This window comes from Branchiostoma lanceolatum, chromosome 7, assembly GCF_035083965.1.
Source record: "Branchiostoma lanceolatum isolate klBraLanc5 chromosome 7, klBraLanc5.hap2, whole genome shotgun sequence".
NCBI lineage: Eukaryota > Metazoa > Chordata > Leptocardii > Amphioxiformes > Branchiostomatidae > Branchiostoma > Branchiostoma lanceolatum.
Window position 1 is genome coordinate 21220596 of NC_089728.1, and position 20003 is coordinate 21240598.

General features: G+C 43.3%; 2 protein-coding genes across 5 annotated transcripts; one reads left to right on the top strand and one right to left on the bottom strand.

Moving 5' to 3' along the window:
* The first annotated feature begins 5907 nt into the window (after positions 1-5907).
* Positions 5908-8891, top strand: LOC136438711 (uncharacterized). The gene is made up of 3 exons (XM_066433624.1): positions 5908-6108; positions 7224-7390; positions 8016-8891. Exons 2-3 carry the CDS (start codon positions 7340-7342, stop codon positions 8889-8891), a joined length of 927 nt encoding a protein of 308 aa, XP_066289721.1. The 5' UTR covers positions 5908-6108; positions 7224-7339.
* Positions 8892-9187: 296 nt separating this feature from the next.
* On the bottom strand, positions 9188-18207 carry LOC136438128 (syntaxin-16-like). 4 transcript variants are annotated; one of them, XM_066432844.1, is made up of 10 exons: positions 17970-18207; positions 16489-16580; positions 15661-15713; positions 14949-15055; positions 13879-14041; positions 13141-13250; positions 13003-13020; positions 12295-12438; positions 11182-11262; positions 9188-10936 (listed from the first exon to the last, which is right to left on the bottom strand). In XM_066432844.1, the coding sequence occupies exons 1-10, from the start codon at positions 18048-18050 to the stop codon at positions 10832-10834; spliced, it is 954 nt and encodes a 317-aa protein (XP_066288941.1). In that variant the 5' UTR covers positions 18051-18207; the 3' UTR covers positions 9188-10831. The 4 variants fall into 4 exon arrangements, with proteins under 4 accessions (XP_066288941.1, XP_066288939.1, XP_066288942.1 ...); XM_066432842.1 differs by having other exon boundaries at positions 17940-18207; XM_066432845.1 differs by lacking the exon at positions 13003-13020 and having other exon boundaries at positions 17970-18206.
* Between the last annotated feature and the right edge of the window lie 1796 nt (positions 18208-20003).

Consider the following 20003-nt stretch of genomic DNA (forward strand, 5'->3'; position numbering starts at 1 on the left):
TTGTAGCCAGACCCCAGAGCGGTACCGTCGATCCATTCCCACTTGCCTTCTTGTCGCTTGTCATGTAAGCCGATCCAAAAGCCGCCGGTCTTGCTTAACTCGAGCTCATTCTTCAGAGACCTGAGGAAGGCGTCGATACCGGCGTCCCGGGGCATGGCGTTGGTGCCTCCGTCAATCCGACAGGTGGCAGCCGATTCGGAGAACGTCTTCGAGGTCTCAAAGACTTTGTAGCAGACTTCGCGATACTTCTTGTACTCTTCAGGGCAGGTCGCTGAAAAACATCCAAGAGTATCCAATATGGTCTTCAACAATATGGCACAATTAATATCGTTTAAAGCGCCTAAAATGTGATATATTTGGCGTTGATTTCTATGTCTATGTGATTTTTTAACGTCATATGTACTAAGTGATCAAAACGAATCTAGGGAAATTCGTGCAAACGATGTATTCTTACCTGGTAGGTGACTTGGATCACGTTCTTTCTCCGGTTTTTCTTGTAGCTTCTTCATGTTGCTCTCGGCTTCTAGCTTCTCCAGACGTTGCAGCGTTGTATTCTCATTCGGTATCTCAGAGTCGGTCAGCTGTGTCGCACAGTCCACAACGTCGTGCAAAGCTTTCTCATTTTCGATTAGCCTTCCCGATACATTCTTTACTTTTCCCCTTTCCTGTAAATGTAAATGCTATGTTCCACAATTATGGTTGCAATATGAATGTCTCAAACTAGGAAGTTCATTTTCAAGTCTTTCATCTGTCATTAAGTAGTTTATTAGATGAGTTTTCTTCTTACCTGTTGCATCCATCCAGAGATATCTTCCTGGATCCTGGCTGTCTTCTCGTCGAGCTTGTTGACTGACAATATCAGGTTTGACAGATTATCAGTCGTTTTCTTGCTGAGCTTCGGGTCCGACAGTTCACCAGTTGTTTCCTCGCTGAGCTTATTCAGGGACATTCTAAGGTTTGACGGATTATTATTTGTCTTCTTTTCAAGCCTGCTGACTAAAAGCTTCAGGCCCGACAGATCGTTATTCGTTTTCTTGGTTAGCTCTCTGACAGACAGTTTTAGATCCGACACTGTCACGGCTGTTAAAAGACACGAAAGCACGAAATCATAAAGGAGAACCGAGACTTTAAGTTATGCTACGGTCACATTTCAAAACCGGGGCCCGGCCGGGCAGTTTGCGGGAACGAAAAATATGATCTAAAAGACAACAAAACACAGACATACAAAATATCAATCATGAGCATAAATTGTGTATATTTCTTGACATAAAGTTACACTACAATTTTCCGTTCCCGCAAACAGCCCGGCCGGGCCCCGGTTTGGAAATGTGACCGTAGCATTAACCACCGTTTAGCGTCTACCATTTACTACCAACCATCTGGTTGGGCATGGTGACTGACGGCTTCAGGTCTGACACTGTCACATAGTGCTGCGTATCTAAACGTTGCATCAGGTACAGGTACAGGTACTGGTGCAGAGGTTTAGGTACAGGTCCGGACGTGTACCTGTACCTGAACAATTTGAAAAAGCAACTTCTTCTGAACTTATTTACTAATGACAGAAACACAAATAAACTGTTGTCAATTTATCAGTATCTTTATCTAAATACCATAACTAGGTTTCCTACTGCCAAACTCCTTTGGCCTTGCTATCAAAACTCCCGGCCTGCCTGAATGATCTGTTGCATATTAGTTACATTGTACGCTGTTCCAAGGTATCACTTTGAAATTTGGTCACGTTTGGTGTTGCATATGAGATCAGGAGATCAGTCACAAAATAAGCACATACTTGGAGTAAATTTATATCGGTACAGCACCGGTACTTCATGATCCGGTATTGTGGTATCGGTCCGCAGCACTACTGTCACATCTACGTATACATAAACACACAAAAGCACCGTGTCGTAGATGATACTCAAAGCTTTCTGTGCCTATCATGTCCTGCCAACGGTACCATTTTTGAAAAGATCGCATCACTCACCCAGAAAGATGACAGTGCCCAGCAGACAGCATGTCAGAGCAATGGTTACCCATGGATAGGTCTTCAACATGGCGTTGGTCCAGACTTGGGACTGTCCAGGGCTCCTCATACCGACCCCTGGGATGTACCCAGCGGTGTCAGCAGAGACAGATCCGGGGTCCGCGGGTTTAGATATGTCGTTAGATTGAGGACTAGACGAACCTGCAGGATGCATTTTACATTTCTGATACGCAGAGAAATGCAAATAAAATCTGAGACTGAGAAATAGAACAATCAAAACGGGAATACGGGAAAGGATAGGTTGGTAATATTTTCACCGCTGTACAACTAGGCAAGTGTGGTAAGTAAGATTTTTATGCAAAGTAAACTTGGTATCGTCGCTAAGGCCAGCAAGTATTCAGAACTTACTTTCATTCCGTCGCAAGTCTTTCTGTAGTACTCCGATATATTGTAGGTTACCTTACCTAGCTCTCCTGATACGTCTGAGGTTCCCATAACGGGGTTCAGGCCAGGGGCACTCCACGCAACACTTGACGGAGAGACCGTGCAGGCCTCCTGGTAGTCATCGCCGGTCTCATCGCTGCATGAGCTGTAGACGTTGAAGGCCTTCCTGTAGACGTGTTTGTCCATCGCCGTCTTCTCACCACCAGCTTGTTTGCCCGAAATGTAGAATCTCCATGTTCAACACCGCTTGTTTCTTCTGTGTTATATTTTACGCCCACAGTGATTGTCTGGTGGCGTACATGAATTACATTAGCAGAGAGCCGGTGAACTTAATTGGTCTACGCGTGTTGCTCTTGTCACGCCATGGTTTGGCACGAGTGGGGGGCTTTGTTTAAATTATACAAATCCTACGGGTGGCTCCCTTCCAAGTTAGAGAGTTCTTTGCATCTGATCTTTGCAACCCAAAGGATATTGCAATGACGCACATGTACACCTTCAAGGACACCATCATCCATGACGTCATCGCAAAGGGAAAGGCAAAGACAATGATATACCATTTAATACAAAACAAGCAAGACAACCAGATTCTAGCCTATTACAGCTACTAAAAATGTAATTTTTCTAAGACATTGTAGATATATTTAAGATGATGCTAAAATACTCCAAGTCGCTATTCGTCTTACGTTTATTCGTTTGTTACGATACCCTTTAGTCGTATCACGAAAAGTCTGGAGGAGACTAATCTGTTAGAATTCTGAGAAAGCATGTCGCTTTCTCCAAGCCATACATATGCGTCTTTTTATTGAGTGGATGCTAGATTCTAGGTTATGTCACACTGGTGGTAGATTGATTTAAGTAGATTGAAGTTATGTACATGTATTTCTAGGTAAGGCTCCGTTAGTCTATGATCATTATACATGTATCACATATACTCTGTGTATCTTGCTTGGTAAGGAAACATTAATCGTGTTAAATCTTGGCAAACGACTATAGTTAGCTATTTCCACGGCACGACACGGCTACATGTTGGTCTGCGGGCGCTCCTTGAGCCACCTAGCGATCCCCTGCTGGTACTGCACGTTGTCCATGACCTTGGTGAGGTTGGGGAAGCGGTCCAGTACGGCGGGGTCAAGGGGCGTCACCCAGCCCAGCATGTTGAAGAACGCAATGTCGGCCCAAGTCAGCTGCATGAAATATCGAAATGACAGTTATAAAAGTAGAAGACATTGTTCCAGGGGCGCTTAAGTATTCATACGAGTTTTACGGAATACATATGATCCACTACTAAGAAGTATAGGAATTTTGTGGAATTCATACAATTTTCTACTAAGAAACATTCGAATTTTACCGAATACAGACAAGTTTTACCAATAGTACCCCGACTTGTAGCGTATATACCCCGTCTTGTAGCGTATGTACCCCGACTTGTAGTGTATGTACCCCGACTTGTAGCGTATGTATCCCGACTTGTAGCGAGTTTACCCCGTCTTGTACGGTATGTACCCCGACTTGTAGCGTATGTACCCCGGCCCGTCTTGTAGCGTATGTACCCCGACTTGTAGCGTATGTAACCCGTCTTGTAGCGTATGTACCCCGACTTGTAGTGTATGTAACCCGACCTGTAGCGTATGTACCCCAACTTGAGAGCGTATGTACCCCATCTTGTAGCGTATGTACCCCGACTTGCAGCGTATGTACCCCGTCTTGTAGCGTATGTACACCGACTTGTAGCGAATTTACCCCGTCTTGTAGGGTATGCACCACGACTTGTAGCGTATGTACCCCGTCTTGTAGCGTATGTACCCCGACTTGTAGCGTATATACCCCGTCTTGTAGCGTATGTACCCCGATTTGTAGCGTATGTACCCCGTCTTGTAGCGTATGTATCCCGACTTGTAGCGTCTGTACCCCGACTTGTGAGCGTATGTACCCCATCTTGTAGCGTATGTACCCCGTCTTGTAGCGTATGTACCCCGACTTGTAACTTATACACCCCGTCTTGTAGCGTATGTACCCCGACTTGTAGCGTATGTACCCCATCTTGTAGCGTATGTACCCCGTCTTGTAGCGTATGTACCCCGTCTTGTTTCGAATGTACCCCGACTTGTAACTTATATACCCCGTCTTGTAGCGTATGTACCCCGACTTGTAGCGTATGTACCCCGTCTTGTAGCGTATGTACCCCGACTTGTAGCGTATGTACCCCGACTTGTAGCGTACATGTATGTACCCCAACTTGAGAGCGTATGTACCCCATCTTGTAGCGTATGTACCCCGTCTTATAGCGTATGTACACCGACTTGTAGCGTATATACCCCGTCTTGTAGCGTATGTACCCCGACTTGTAGCGTATGTACCCCGACTTGTAGCGTATGTACCCCGACTTGTAGCGTACATGTATGTACCCCAACTTGAGAGCGTATGTACCCCCTCTTGTAGCGTATGTACCACGTCTTGTAGCGTATGTACCCCGACTTGTAACGTATATACCCCGTCTTGTAGCATATGTACCCAGACTTGTAGCACACGTACCCCGTCTTGTAGCGTATGTACCCCCTCTTGTAGCGAATTTACCCCGTCTTGTAGCGTATGTACCCCATCTTGTAGCGAATTTACCCCGTCTTGTAGGGTATGTACCCAGACTTGTAGCGTATGTACCACGTCTTGTAGCGTATGTACCCCGACTTGTAGCGTATGTACCCTGACTTGTAGCGTATGTACCCCAACTTGAGAGCGTATGTACCCCCTCTTGTAGCGTATGTACCCCGTCTTGTTTCGTATGTACCCCGACTTGTAACGTATATACCCCGTCTTGTAGCGTATGTACCCCGACTTGCAGCGTATGTACCCCGTCTTGTAGCGTATGTACCCCATCTTGTAGTGTATGTACCCCGACTTGTAGCGTATGTACCTCGACTTGTAGCGTATGTTCCCCGACTTTTAGCGAATTTACCCCGACTTGTAGCGTATGTACCCTGACTTGTAGCGTATGTACCCCGTCTTGTAGCGTATGTACCGCGACTTGTAGCGTATGTACCCCGACTTGTAGCGTATGTACCCCGTCTTGTAGCGTATGTAGCCCGACTTGTAGCGTATGTACCGCGACTTCTAGCGTATGTACCCCGACTTGTAGCGTATGTACCCCGTCTTGTAGCGTATGTACCCCGTCATGTAGCGTATGTACCCCGTCTTGTAGCGTATGTAGCCCGACTTGTAGCGTATGTACCCCGACTTGTAGCGTATGTACCCCGACTTGTAGCGTATGTACCCCGTCTTGTAGCGTATGTACCCCGTCATGTAGCGTATGTACCCCGTCTTGTAGCGTATGTACCCCGACTTGTAGCGTATGTACCCCGACTCGTAGCGTATATACCCCGTCTTGTAGCGTATGTACCCCGACTTGTTTGATTCATACATAACAGCAATTGTGTTATCCTGCAACTGTAATACACTAAATGACTAATAGTCAGCTTACTTTTTGACATACACAGCCATTGGTCAGACGGTGTGACGTCATACCCTCCATATAAAGAAGGTATAGTGCACTACTACTATGTCATGTGAGTCCCGTAGCAGCCACGCAGAAACATGCCGACTGTTGCCTGAGTTTTCGGCGGGAGGTGTTCGAGTCGACGCCTGTGACGGTTGATGAAACGACTCGGGGCGGCGTTGTTCCCTATAAGGTTTTGCGTATAGTAGCATTTTGTGGCGTGGCGCTACGTTTTGTTGTTTGTTTGCGTTAAAGTGGTTTTTGAGGCGTTTTGTGAGATAATTCTTTTGTCCGGGCAGTTCTTGTTGTCATTATGTGTTGCATCAAGACCGTATCAAACTGGCAGAGGAAGTACGTTTTGCAAACCTTGGATTGCTGTACAAGCTCCTTCTTCCAGTTGGATACGGTCTTTGCAATCCATTGGGTCTGGTTGGAGACTAACAAACTCACCTTCATGTGGTAGATTACTTCTTAATTTGTCCGTACTTGCCGCCACAAGGAATTTTATACGGCTATTTTCTAGCTACAGGCCAATTTGTAAACAAAGCTCAACTTTGACCCCTGAGCCAGGCCTACAACAGGCCAACAGCCAGCTGGGAGATCTGGCATCATGTATCCAATAGCGACACCATATATGTTTTTGTTTTTTTGCCAAAACATTTTCTTAAAACCCTATACTATGCCATCAACCAGTAAAATGCCACAATTTCACCAAATTGCCCCCCCCCACAAAAGGTTTTCAAAGTTCTTATAAGAAAAGAATCTTGAGTCTCTCATCGTGCATGCTATGCGCATGTCCCTATCCCTTTAGTCTCCCCCACACCCTCGTTCAAGGGAGTCGATTGTGTGTGCGTGTGCGATCGATTGTCTAGATGCTCCAAAAACTTGTGTTGTTGTACCCTGGGGGCCAGACACCGTATATCGGCTAGCCACCAAGCACCGCACGCGCGCCCAAGCTTTCCCGGGCCACCCTCCCGCTGTCCCCTGAAGACCGACCCCGCCCCACTCTCCGCTGTAAACCCAAGATCTGCTAGCCATATACGGAGGCTAGCAGATCTTGGGTTTACAGCGGAGAGTGGGGCGGGGTCGGTCTTCGGGGGACAGCGGGAGGGTGGCCCGGGAAAGCTTGGGCGCGTGTGCGGTGCTTGGTGGCTAGCCGATATACGGTGTCTGGCCCCCAGGGTATGTCCAAGTGGAAGCCACGTAAAACCGATTCGAATGGAGGGACATAACAGGAAATCCTGTACCTTCCATATGTTGATACAAGTCAGTTCAAAAGTAAATATGATATAAATCTTTCTATGCCAGGTTTGCCCGGCCTTCTCCTGAACTCACTGCCTCAGGACACCCCCAGTCCCCTGACGGGTACAGCTTGGGGCGTCTCCTACAGACCCTGCGGTCAGACCGGTCTCAGTCCCGCCGACATGGGGCTCCTGGTGGGCGGGGGGACGCTGATGGGACTCGGTCTATACGAGGTGAGGAACGCTCCGAGAAATGTGTTGCTGTTCATCTTGTAGTGCTTATAATTAGTGGCACATATTGGGCAGCAAGTTTCCTTGCTGTTTCAGTAGCAGGGTATATTTTTACAGGTGTGTTTTGCCACCTCCTCGAATGGCACCCACATTTTACGTCCCTTCCGAATGACGCGTGTAGCCCCAACCGACATGTCTTACCCAGGATTGAACCGGAGTCTCCCAATTATGCTTCGGTACCAACTGCACCGATGTAGCCCCGGCCGGGTCCCGAAGCCACAAATTTATCCCGGTGGACTGCCGTCTGTGCGATACCCCTAATAGGGGGTTTACAGACTATAGAATAGAAGTAGAGAAGAAGAACTAGAGCTACCTCTCGGTGTTCGCACGATTAGTTCATGGCATCTATTTGTTATAGGGTTCCGGGTTGAACTTAAGTCCGAGTTAAGGTCACCGCAGGCCCCGGATGTGCCCCAAAATAGCTCGATAGCCACAGGGTGTCTTATTGTTTGAAGATATTCTAAGGTACCAACAGCTGTGTTTGAAATATTTCCATTTGTAGAAAATCGTACCTACTGAGAAGAACTTTGAAGATGTATTCTAATACATGTACATCTACTTTCCTCAGACCTACAAGAGCCTCAGTGCAACCCCCAGAGCACCGGGCAAAGCGAACGGTTTTGTTCAAGCCATGGTACAGCCCGACCAACAGCAGGCCGCGGCACACAGAGGGTTAGACCTCCTCTACACGACTTCAGCTGTTCCGTCCCCGGCTGGGGTGTGGCAAACAGCGGCCAATGAGCCTTCACTACACAAAAATGTGAGTACCCAAGACGCGAAGGATGCCTCAGGTGAGTACAGCTGTACTGACAGCTGCATGACGGAGGATACTGCACCTGCCAGCAATGTGGAACCTGCACCTGGCACGGTCCACCACCTGGAAGAGAAAAGAAGAAACCCAAGCACTCCGCACATGGCAAGGGTGGCATCCTCTACTCCAGCTTTGATGAGCTGGAATCTGAAGACATGTCAGCCTCGGTGCAACAGTTTGTATGATCTAGTCGTGGAGAAGCCTAACCCCACGGTATACCACCATGCTGCCATCGCAGCGGAGAACAACACGAAGGAGTGCAAGTCCGCACAGCTGAAGGCATCAAACCTCTCTGCTTCCCCCCCTTCTGTAGACACAAGGGGCCAAGTGTCTCAGGAGGCTGAAGTCGGAAGTGACGGTGTCTTTAAGGGCTATACAGGCTCCTTGGTGAGTGAAGACGATAATATGAAGACCGAAGGTGTCCACGACAGGTCTGGAGACCATGCAGACACGGATGACCAGGGAAGCTGTTCCTCCCAGCAGGACAGCCTTGCTGAGGACACAGATGGAGGCTGCTGGTGCCAGTCTGAGAAGACCACTGCTCCAGCAAAGAAGTGCCGTCACGCTGTATCTCTGGCCGAGGGGGAAGACAACAACGGTGACGTGAAGACGACACGACAAGTCGGATTGTGATAGTGACCAAGCAGGATCTACAGTCCCCTCCTCTGGTAGCATGATGGGTCGCACCAAAAATAACATGGCGTCATCGCAAGTGGTCATCATTCTGTCATAGTTAACTTATAGAATTTTTGGGAAAAAAAAATAGAATGTGGATGGCTGAACTTTCATATAATGAATACTTTAAGGTAGTGCAGTCCTCTTTTTCAAACATCATTTTGAACAAGAACCTATTCAAATGATACCACCCAAGCAAATAATTAAGTACAAACTCTTTCTATTACATCATGTCTAAAACACAAACACATCAGTTGGTGTAATATTTCATATTTATTCAGTAAAATTCTCTTCCCTCTCGTTCAACATTCTCTGATTATTACACCTCACAGAATCCACCATAATAAACTCCAGAGCTGCAACATTTCTTTTTTTTCTTTCAATCATTTCTTTACCACTTGGGAAAATCCCTCTCCACAATATCCTCTTAGTTTGTATGCAAGCAGCTTAAAAGATGTACATATTTACAAGCACCTAACTAATATACTACTGTAACATGTACAAGGAATCCAAACTAATAAAAGAAAGAAGTTAAAGATGTACTGTCTTAGCTTGAGACTTCAAATGTTTTTTCTGCTTCCGTAGACAAAGTCAGCTCTCTGTTGTATACATAGTGTAACCATATTTGTATATCTAGACCTGTGTTTGGACAGTATAATACTGTTTTTCAACACAATTGCTCTTTTGCCAAGCAAAAAGCTGTTTTGTTTTATCTGCCATCCACGGAGGCAGCCATCTTGCTTTTTCTGATGCAAAACAGTGAAACACAGACAGATGCAACTTAAAATAGCCTTAAGCAGCTAGTATGTTTGATTGCTTACTTGAAATGGTGACCACTTAATGTCTTTAGCTGTCCTTGTATTTCATATTTTTACGAGCCTTTTGAAGTTTCCGACGAATTTCATCAAAGTAGGCTCGCAGAATAAAACTCACAAGTACAACAATGCTAAAACAGAACAGTGCTTGGAAGGGTGATACAAACTATACTACTACAGGCATCACTGCTAAAAAAGTCATTTCAAATTGAGGCTTTTTGGTTTACAGTGCATGTAACTCGGTACCTAAATGCCATCATTGCCCACCGTTGAAAGAAGTGACAGATTTTTGTTTTCCCAACAACAGAAATCAACACATATCACCGACGCTACCCAAGAAATTGAGCTTGTGTATAGCCTTAGAGTTTGAAGCTCACACCTTTTAAATTCAAACTTATCAACTCACAGAGTTCAAAATATACTTATTTCACAGGTACAAATAAATGGTCAACAGATGTTGTACGCAGTAGTGGTCACAAGATAATGTAACAACAGAAACAATGGTAACACCAGAAAAGCCAGCTTGTTCTGTGAATTGATTTGTTTTAGGATGTATACATGTATGTTAGTATGATTTTTTTAATGAAGAATTGTTCTCCTGTAACACTATAAATATCTTCATATGAGTATTACTTGGCACATGTTTATCAATTTGTTAGCGTCAAAGACTAGAAGTTAAAGTCCCAACAATTTTAATAAAGATTCCGCCAGCATTATAAATAAGCTTTTGCCACATCAACTTTTACAACTTACATACTGTGATATGGTACGCATATCAACTGTCGGGTATTAGACATTTTGTAATGTGTATTTTTAGGAAAACACACTTTTAAGGGTTCTTCAATTTTAAGGAGAGTGCTGACAAACATGATACCATTATACAACATTCATGTTACATAAAAAAAAATTTGGCTCGCCCCTGAGGCGTCGCCAAAAAGCAGAAATGAGAAAGGTTCAAGACACTGTTTTGGCCTGCTTTCAAGTTTACGAGTGAAACAATTCTTCAGTATACAGCTTTTTGTGTTATCTTTGAATTCTACATTGAAACAAAGTCCTGCCAGCATTGCACAGGCCTTTCTCTCATTATCGGAATTTTGTCGCCACTAAAATGATAAACATAATTATAACTATGACAGCGAGCACCAAGATCAGCAGCATTTTTCTGTTCTTTTTCTGGTATTTCTCTGCCTGTAGAATATGGGAAGTACAATCACATATTGAGCAAGTTGGTGCAGATGTTCTTTATTCTTTATGAAAAATTGCAACAAGACAATACATAGTGGAGCGCCAGGCAGCCAAGCTGATGTTATGGTACAAAGTTTATGTTAAAATGACGTAATAATTTCCGGTAACCATAAAATTTAATGAAAAGCTTAGAAAAAAACTGAACAACTTATGATAATTCTGGTTTGATAGTATACTGTTTTACCCACCTTTTGTAATTGCTGAAGCCCAGATTCAACTTTAGTAGATGTCTGCTCAATGTTGTAGTCTATTCTATCCAACACTGTGCCCTGTGAAAAATGCAAAGGAATGTACATGTAAACAACAATTTTAGAGGCTTATAAGTTTTTTCCTAGGTACGACCCTGTAGCTCAACTGGTAGCAGCTTCACAGTTGAGCTCCTTGTTCTAACTAGTTGCTAACTGGGGGACCCCGGTTCAATCCCGGACAGGACATCTCGGTTGGGGCTGCACCCGTCTTTCGGAAGAGATGTTAAATGGGGCTCCCGTGTTCCAAGAGGTGCCTGAAGCATGTTAAAGGGGAAGGGCTAGCAACCCCTCCCTGCAAAAACATACCCTGCTACTGAAACAGCAAGGAAACTTGCTGCCTTATGTGCCACTAGGCACTACAAGGGTCTGAATGAAAGTTTCATTTTCAGTTTATTAAAATCAACTTGCATGTCACAATAAAGTCACATGAAACATGTTGACATTAAACACACAACAGGTATGTGCGCTAAAATACTGGTCTATGGCTAGGGTAAAGTTTATGGCTAGGGTAGACATCACATTCTATGTACATGTAACATGCCCTTACATGCCAGAAACATCATTCACAATAGGAAGATGACATCCCATTTTTAAAAAATCGTCATTATAATTGGGTAGGCCAAATACTCCCTCTTTGCAGCTAGGGACTGAATTGCGAGGAGCGCACAAATGGGCAGGGCTGAATCGCAAGGGTTTGGAGCGACTGCCATTCGGCGTGCAGGTAACCTCAATACGACATTTGCCCCATGTGCGGCCATAGGACTGTATGTTTAAAACCACTCACACTGGGATGGACCCCTACACTTTTCGAGGTGTGACTCTCCTCAAACATGGGACCTCTATTTAAAGTCCTATCTGAGGGACATCCCTAACCAAAGCTAAGTACTTACTGAGTGAAATGAGGAAAGTTGTGTAAAATGCCTTTCCCAAGGGCACAACATCAGGGTATATCGGTCATAATCGGTGGTATCGAACCCGGAACCATCAAATGAACATTCTCCTTGAATAAAAAGGAAAATCTAAATATCAACAAAAAAACCAAACACCTCTGACCTGTTCCACGACTATCTGTGCCAGATCTCTGAAGATCTCGTTGAGATCTGAGATGGATTGCACGATCTTGTTGATCTCCCGTTCTCTCTCCTCCACGACCTCTGAGTTCTCATCGACCATCTGGATCTGTGCCGGCGTGAACCCCTGGGACAGAGAGCAGGAATGTCAAGAAGTGTGCTCTGGGACAGAGAGGAGTAAGTGTGCTCTGGGACAGAGAGGTGAAAAGTAAAAAGGTGTACTCTGGGACAGAGAGTCCATTTGACAATGTGTCAGAGGGTTGTTGTTTTTCAACAAACATCACAAATTTTAGTAAGTTAGAGGACGATACTGAAGGCAAGGGAGAAAAAACAGGTGGGAGGGATGGGCATTATATCTAGAACATCTCTGTTACTCATTAGATGTTTCATTGGTATATAAAGAATACAACAAAGTGTATTCCGTATCACCCGCGGTACCAGCCTGACCATGGGACGCAGGCCAGAGGGTCACCCGGTGATCCGACCCACGGGACGGCTGGAACGAAGGTGATGCGGAATTATTTATGTCATACCCACCCTAGAAAACACACATTTCAATGCAAAATGCGCCAGAAGTTGAGAAAAGTTGGTGTCCACGAACAAAAATTGTAGCAACAGCAGTTCCAACATCCGAACCCGAAAATTTCTGCCTTTACAGTATGCTCCTGACAAGTCTGATATCTTCCCTCACCTTATCATAGTAGTCATCCTTTGAAAGTGAAGCAAAGAGAGAGAAAGATGAAGATTTAATTAACATTAGTATCCTAACTACTCGAATCATCAATGAATATTGTGAATAGAACAGAATAAAACCATCCCAATAACTCACCCTGTCGTATAGTTCATCCACAGCCACCTCCTCCTCTGTCATCAGAGAGCTGCCCGACGTGATCCCCGGCTCAAAAAACTGTCTGGAACGCTCCTCTCTGTTCTTCAATCCTGAAAAGCAAACAGACATGGCTCTGTCAGTACATGTATTTTAGAATACAACACGGTGTATTCTGTATCACCTGAGGTACCAGCCAAACCATTAAAAAACCACACATTTCAATGCAAAATGCGCCAGAAGGGAGAATTTTGTATCCTCAAACAAAAATACAGTTGAGACTGGACTAGCAGCTAGAATAGGCTGGATTCCAGGCTGCTAAAAACCCCAAATCATACAAATCACTGTTATCATTTGACATTTTGATTGTTGCTAATATATATATTTCTTTGGAAGGGGTTGAACCCCCTCAGGAAAAGCGCCACCAGGCAAAATGTATTTCTGGATAAATATAAAAACTGAAACCTGAAAGTCTTCTGGGCCAGAGTCAAACTGTAATTTCCAACTTTTTCCAACAAATTTTTTGACTGACCACATCCAGTCTTTATCACGAAATGAGCAACTTATGATGCAACTTGATTAATTGGTCACCAAGTCAGGTGTTCTATCTGCATGACGTGACGTCACAGAAGCAGTGGATTGTTCATTCCTTGACAAAGACTGGAGCTGATCAGTCAAAAATTTGGGTAAGTCAACTCAAGTTATCCTACAAATCCTTATATCAACCCTTAGGCTACTAACTTCTTAAATAGGCTGACTGTCCCTTCCTGAACTGTAAGGAGAGGTCCTGAAGGTTGCTGGCGTGAGACGACATGATGTTCTTGGTCACCCTCTGCTCCTGGTTGGACGCGTACCGACTCTTGTTCCCGATGTTCTGGATGGCCCGTTGACATCTGTGAAACATCTAGAAAAAGAGAAAGCTTTGTTTTTATCTACTTATAGATTTGGCTGTTCAGTACTGCCCATTACTAGCCTATGGCTATTACAAAGGGCTAACCCTAGACAAAGACAAAGACTGAGGTTTTGACATGGACAGAATAACTTGATGTATTATACATGTACATAATAGACATTATGTGCATAGAATACTGTTATTGATTGTTATTGAGTCATGTAAAAACCTGTATAGAAGAAAGCTAACTTAGTGTTAGAGTGTATTTGATTCCAAGAACTTTACTTTGACAGTTTGAGTATCATATACATGTATTTGACATATACATGTAACATCTAATCCAATCACTGTTTTGTATTTTGGTACAGTCAAACCTGCCCAAAAAGGCCACTCAGTGGACTAATAAAATATGGTCTGTGTGGACAGATAGTAACTATATAGTATATATATAGAATTCTTACTGCTTGTGTCCAATGGAGAAATTATCTAAAGGACCACCAAAAAGTGGTGACATTGGTCAGGTGGCCCTTACGTAGAGCTGGTCACTTGTACAGGTTTGACTGTACTGGTAGACACCATTATGAAACACCTGACCTTGATAAGTCCATGTAACACACAACTCCGTATTCTTCTTCACCAGAAAATCTAGGCCAATAGGAGCTCACGATTTCCTTACTACGAAAACCAATCATAACATTTAATGAATGAAGTCATGAGATTCAATTTTTCCTTCCAGTCCTCTATTTCATTTCTCTTGCTAAAATTTCTACTCAAAATTTCCAAGAGCAAAATAGATTAGTGCAGCCAAAGTAACAGCAAAATTAACCTTCTCCCTGTACCCAAATCTGTAGCCGATACAACTTTGTTGCCAAAAGCCCACAGTTGCAAGCAGAGGGATAAGGAAGGCCCCCTAACCCACCTGAGTGATTTCCTGAGTGATAATCTCGATGGCGTGTTCCTCCTCCATGGAGTCGTCCAGCGTGGGTCTGTTCATCTGTTTGTCATGGAGAACAGACAGCTCCTTCACTGAGGGGGCAGAACATATTGTTCAGGGCTCGAAATACCACTTGCATTTTCAAGTTTGTGCACATAATGTAATCTCAAGAAGCATGTCCTAAGCCCAGCAGGAGGGTTTGGGTTGGCATTAGGAAGGGCATCCAGCCGTAAACACTCTTAATTGCTACAAAAAATAGTTGCACTTGATGAGGAGTTCTAGGGCTACCCCATTCATGTGCAAGTACGTCCAACCCCCATATGATGGGGAATAAACGACGTAAAATCGGAGACAGCGAGAGAGAAGACCTGCACTGGTACAAGTTACCATCGGTAGATATCTATCTCCTTTCACTCACGTAAAGTTTTCATTTCAAAAGGAAGAATCAGTGCTCAAACAAATTACACATTAAGCATGCAACAAATAAAACATTTAGCAAGATTTACAGTGATATTTTGCTTTGTTTTTTTTATTTTTCTACTTAATTAGTTTGTTTATTTCTTTCACAAGGGGAAAGATTTTCAGTGAGCCCCGGGGGAAAACCCCAAACAAAAGATCTAGCAATCTAACACAAGAAAATAAAACAGCCACAAAATACACAGCAGTTGAAAAATGTGCTTATAAAATGTCTTCTTACTTTTTTGCCTAATCTTGGTAATCTCATAGCTGACATCTTCAACACCATCAACCCTGGAAGATAAAAAATGAAGGCTTTCATAAAACAATGTTACCGGTAGTAACAGCTACTAGTATAAGCACAATCAGCAAGGTTATCTAATGGAACACATAATACCCCAATGCGCATTGTAAAACTTCCAGTAATCCTAAGTTAAATCATTGATTGTGCCAAAGGACATCAGGCATTTTATATAAGTAACAGTCATAAACACATGTACAATCAGCTTGTATAAGCAAACACATAAGCACTTAAGTCTAAGAGGACTCTGGCAGGTGCTCCACACGATGTACCTGTTGACCTCTCAAAAGAAGCTAATGAAAACAGAGTTTCTGTTGGCTGTCACTGTCAACTGTATACTAACTTCATGTAGCTATATATCTATCTATGATAATCTATCTATCTATCTATCTATCTATCTATCTATCTATCTATCTATCTATCTATCTATCTATCTATCTATCTATCTATCTATCTATCTATCTATCTATCTATCTATCTATCTATATATATATATATATTGTAGTATAGTGTATGTAAGGTTTGTTTGTTACCAGTAATACTGTATAGTATACTGTAAGTTAGTTCGCATAGTTTTTACTTTGCGGTAGGAGTGTTCACGGTGGTTTTAAGTTTGTGTTTGAAACAATAGTAGTGCTACAGTCGTAGGTGGGCAAAAAGATTTGTGGTGGTTTTAAATTCGCGCTGAAAGTTCACCGTGAACATAAAACCACCGAGCCTTTCTGCATTTACAGTTACTGTAGTTGACATGTAAGGTTTTTTTGTTACCAGTCAGGAGGGAAGGAGCTCTTGTGAACACCGATGGAGGCGTCAGGGTCGGTGGAGATGCCAGACACAAGAGCCATCCTATCATCAGGAACCTGAAGGGGGGGAGGGGGGCAGAGACAAAAATACATGGATATGGAAATCACTGTGGTGTACATGTACATGCAAACACGTCAGAATATTGTTGTGTGGTCTGTGAACATGTTTTACATATTATGTAACTACCTGTTACTTCCAGGGCTGTTTCCATGACTTGTCCTTCCGTCCCAGGACGGAAATTTGCTTGTTGGGACAGAAAAAGATTTACCCTTGTCCGTCCAAGAAAATATCAATTTCTTTACCTAAAACTGATGAAAATGTATTTTTGTTAGCTTAGAATGACAGATTCAACATTGAAAAAAAAAAATAACACGGGCTCCCAAACAATGAGTGGGACGGAAAAAAATCTAAAGCTGGAGACAGCCCTGAACTTAAGTAAATTAAGGATGAAAACAATAAATGTTTAGAATTTTAGATGTAATTTACGTGTGGGTCACGACACCAGCAATACATGTACAGCCTGTGTCCCATGTGTATTGTATCATCCAAATTAAATCAAAACAAATCAAGACATTTCTGCAATCAAAACACATGAAATCAACCTAGAAAGCCTGTGTTACAAATGTATATGAAAGAGGAGCCTGAGCAAATTACACATGCAAACGTACAACAAATCACATAACAAAAACACACACAAACTTGCACACCACGTCACACGTTTTCTGCCTAAAACTAAAAGCGAGCAGTGCAGAAAATTTTCAATACCTATTTGTTATTCAATTCTTTTGCTGGAGTATTTTTTTTGTATTTTTTTTACAATCACTGTAAACATAATGTAATTTACCATGATAATGAAAGCTTGTTTGAAACCGAAGAAATCAGTAGTTAAATTTTGCCAGCCAAGCTCTAGGTCGAAGTCTAATATTTGGAGTGTTGTGGTTGTAAGCTTACATCAGGGAATGTGACAGTGTCAGGTCAGTTTGTAAAATGAAATAAAATGATATTTTGTGAGCAACATCTGATCTGGGGGCTTTTTAAAAACCTATTAAAGTGCGGTGTATTTTGAGTGCCATAAAACGCATAATTTCAATACGTCATTTCTTTTAGCTTCATTAGCTATGCGACCATATAAGGCACATATTTTCTCATTACTGACTATGGTTAATAATCTATGAAAACTTCAAGAATGAGATTAAAATAAAATCCTTCATGAGACCTCAAGTGAACTGAGTGTATGCAAAATATTGCATACATAATTAGTATTTTGTTGTACTTTAAAATTTGCAACCCAAGCCACCACACACCTTCGTGCAGATGCAATGCAAACTCTTTAATTTTGTATCAATCAAACATTTCAGGCTATATATTTGACCTTTTCGTCCAAACACCGCAGTTTTGTGGAGACTCTCACTCACCGAAACATCATCTGCAGAACGGGTACTCACTTGCTCGGCGAACATGTGTCTGTTTTGCGCCGCATTATTCCGCATCAGGATAAAAATCTCCGTCAAACTCCGAGTCGCCATGGTGGTCTAGAGTCTTGGCCAGTAACCGATGAAAATTTGAAGCGATCAGATTGAAACAAGATTGTTAAAAAGACGTTTTATTGCAAAAATCACTAAATTTTGACTGCCAACGACGCCATGTTGGATCTGACACGTATCCCAACAGCCACCAGTAAATCACGTGACTCACAGTCTCGTCCCCAGGATTGCGAGTCACATCTCTAAGCAGATGTAGGATGCGTCTCGTTACAGGTTTGCGATACCAAAACCTATATTGATTTCGTTGGCGTCCAGGGGCGCCGCCACGTTGGATATTGATGTCACACGAGAGCCATCCTGCTCTTCTCGGAATGTGACGTCACGTTTCTGGCAGGGGGGGGCATTATCAGATTGCGTCATGATTTAATGTGTGGTGTATAATGGAAAGGAGTTGTGCATTTTTTTAAACTTATCCACACAGCTACAGAAGACAGATAAAGCAAGAGCAAGTCAGATGTCAGATAGAGCGAGGGTTATATCACTTGGATAGTGTGGGACTGTAAGATTCACAACGTTTGTTGCGAGATGGTTGTCTTTGTTTGGATGATGAAAAGGAAACTTTTTCTGGCAACAGTCTTTTTTTACACAAAAAAATTAAAAGAGTTTTATCCTAAACTCTAGGGGATGGGATATCACAGGAGGCTGGAGGTTTGTGAAGGAGAGAACAGCCATTTTAGGGGGGCTGCATGCCCTTATACGTAGAGCGTAATGAGCCGTTTTAATTTTACGTAGAGCGTTGCCGACCACTCCAATTCTAGCCTCTACCAGGCTCCGTCCTATCGTTGGGAAAAATAGTAGAAATCAGTCGGAGTACTCCGCTATACAGGGTAGGTCCGCTATACAGTGAAGCTCCATTATAATGGAGCTTCGCTGTATAGCGGACCTACCCTGTATATAAACTACGCACAAAAAGTTCGGAAACTTAACTTTGGTTGATCATATGTCCGTTTTTTACCGATTTTGATGCATTATATATCATTATAAAGCTTGTGTGATTCCCTTTCTATGATAACAAACTTATTGTGATTGAAAACCCACGGAACAAGTACCAGGACTAATAACGTGAGTGGGTCACAGAGAAAAAGTGCCCAAAATTCCCTGTTGGTGTCATACGCGCGTTGTGACATCCTGTGGTATGGGCGGGGATGATGATTCAAAATATTGTTTCCTCAGGTTCTAAGGTTATTTTTAGAACACAGACCACCCAAGGTTATTTCTAGCACACAGAACATCCAAGGTTATATTTTAGCACATCGAAGATCCAATGTCATGGTATGGGGAGGCATTACCTCCAGGTGAAAGACAAGACTTGTCATTGTACCAGGAACCCTTAATGCAGAAAGATATCGTGACACAGTACTTGATCCGGTGGCCATCTCTTTCCTTCATAACATGGGGCCGACTGCTTTGCTGCAAGATGATAACGCCCGCCAACACCGGGGAGGGATCATCGCAGACCATCTCCAGCATGCAGGTGTAGAGAGGATGGAGTGGCCCTCTAAGAGCCCGGACCTGGACCCCATGGAACATCTATGGGATCAGCTTGGGCGATCTGTCCGTGCAAGAGTGACCGAGAGAACAACGCTAGCTGACCTAGAACGACTGCTGGTGGAGGAATGGGACGCTATCCCACAGCATCGCATTTGCGCGACTGGTGACGAGTATGATGAGGAGGTGCCGTGCTGTAGTGACAGCGCGTGGCTGGGCCACCCGTTACTGAGACTCCTTGCTAACCCGTTACTAAGACACAGATTGTTGGTTTTGATAAAGAATTTAGCTTTCATGAATATGTCTTGTTTATTCTTGTTGATTTTTCACAATACCCTCGTACAGAAGTCAATATCAACAGAAGAATATGTACGGAATAGCATGTTTGACTATAGTAAGGTAATCTGGGCAATTTATTTCTTCGACCCACTCACTTTAGCAGGCCTG

Bases quoted from the DNA above. Each gene is read 5' to 3' on its own strand.
- LOC136438128 (XM_066432842.1), bottom strand. From the start codon at position 18,050: ATGGCGACTCGGAGTTTGACGGAGATTTTTATCCTGATGCGGAATAAT. The intron at 15,714-16,488 runs GTAACAAAAAAA...TTTATCTTCCAG, and splicing joins AGCTCCTTCCCTCCTGACTG to GGTTGATGGTGTTGAAGATG. The intron at 14,042-14,948 runs GTGGGTTAGGGG...CTCTTTTTCTAG, and splicing joins TCACTCAGGAAATCACTCAG to ATGTTTCACAGATGTCAACG.
- LOC136438711 (XM_066433624.1), top strand. From the start codon at position 7,340: ATGGGGCTCCTGGTGGGCGGGGGGACGCTGATGGGACTCGGTCTATAC. The intron at 7,391-8,015 runs GTGAGGAACGCT...TACTTTCCTCAG, and splicing joins TGGGACTCGGTCTATACGAG to ACCTACAAGAGCCTCAGTGC.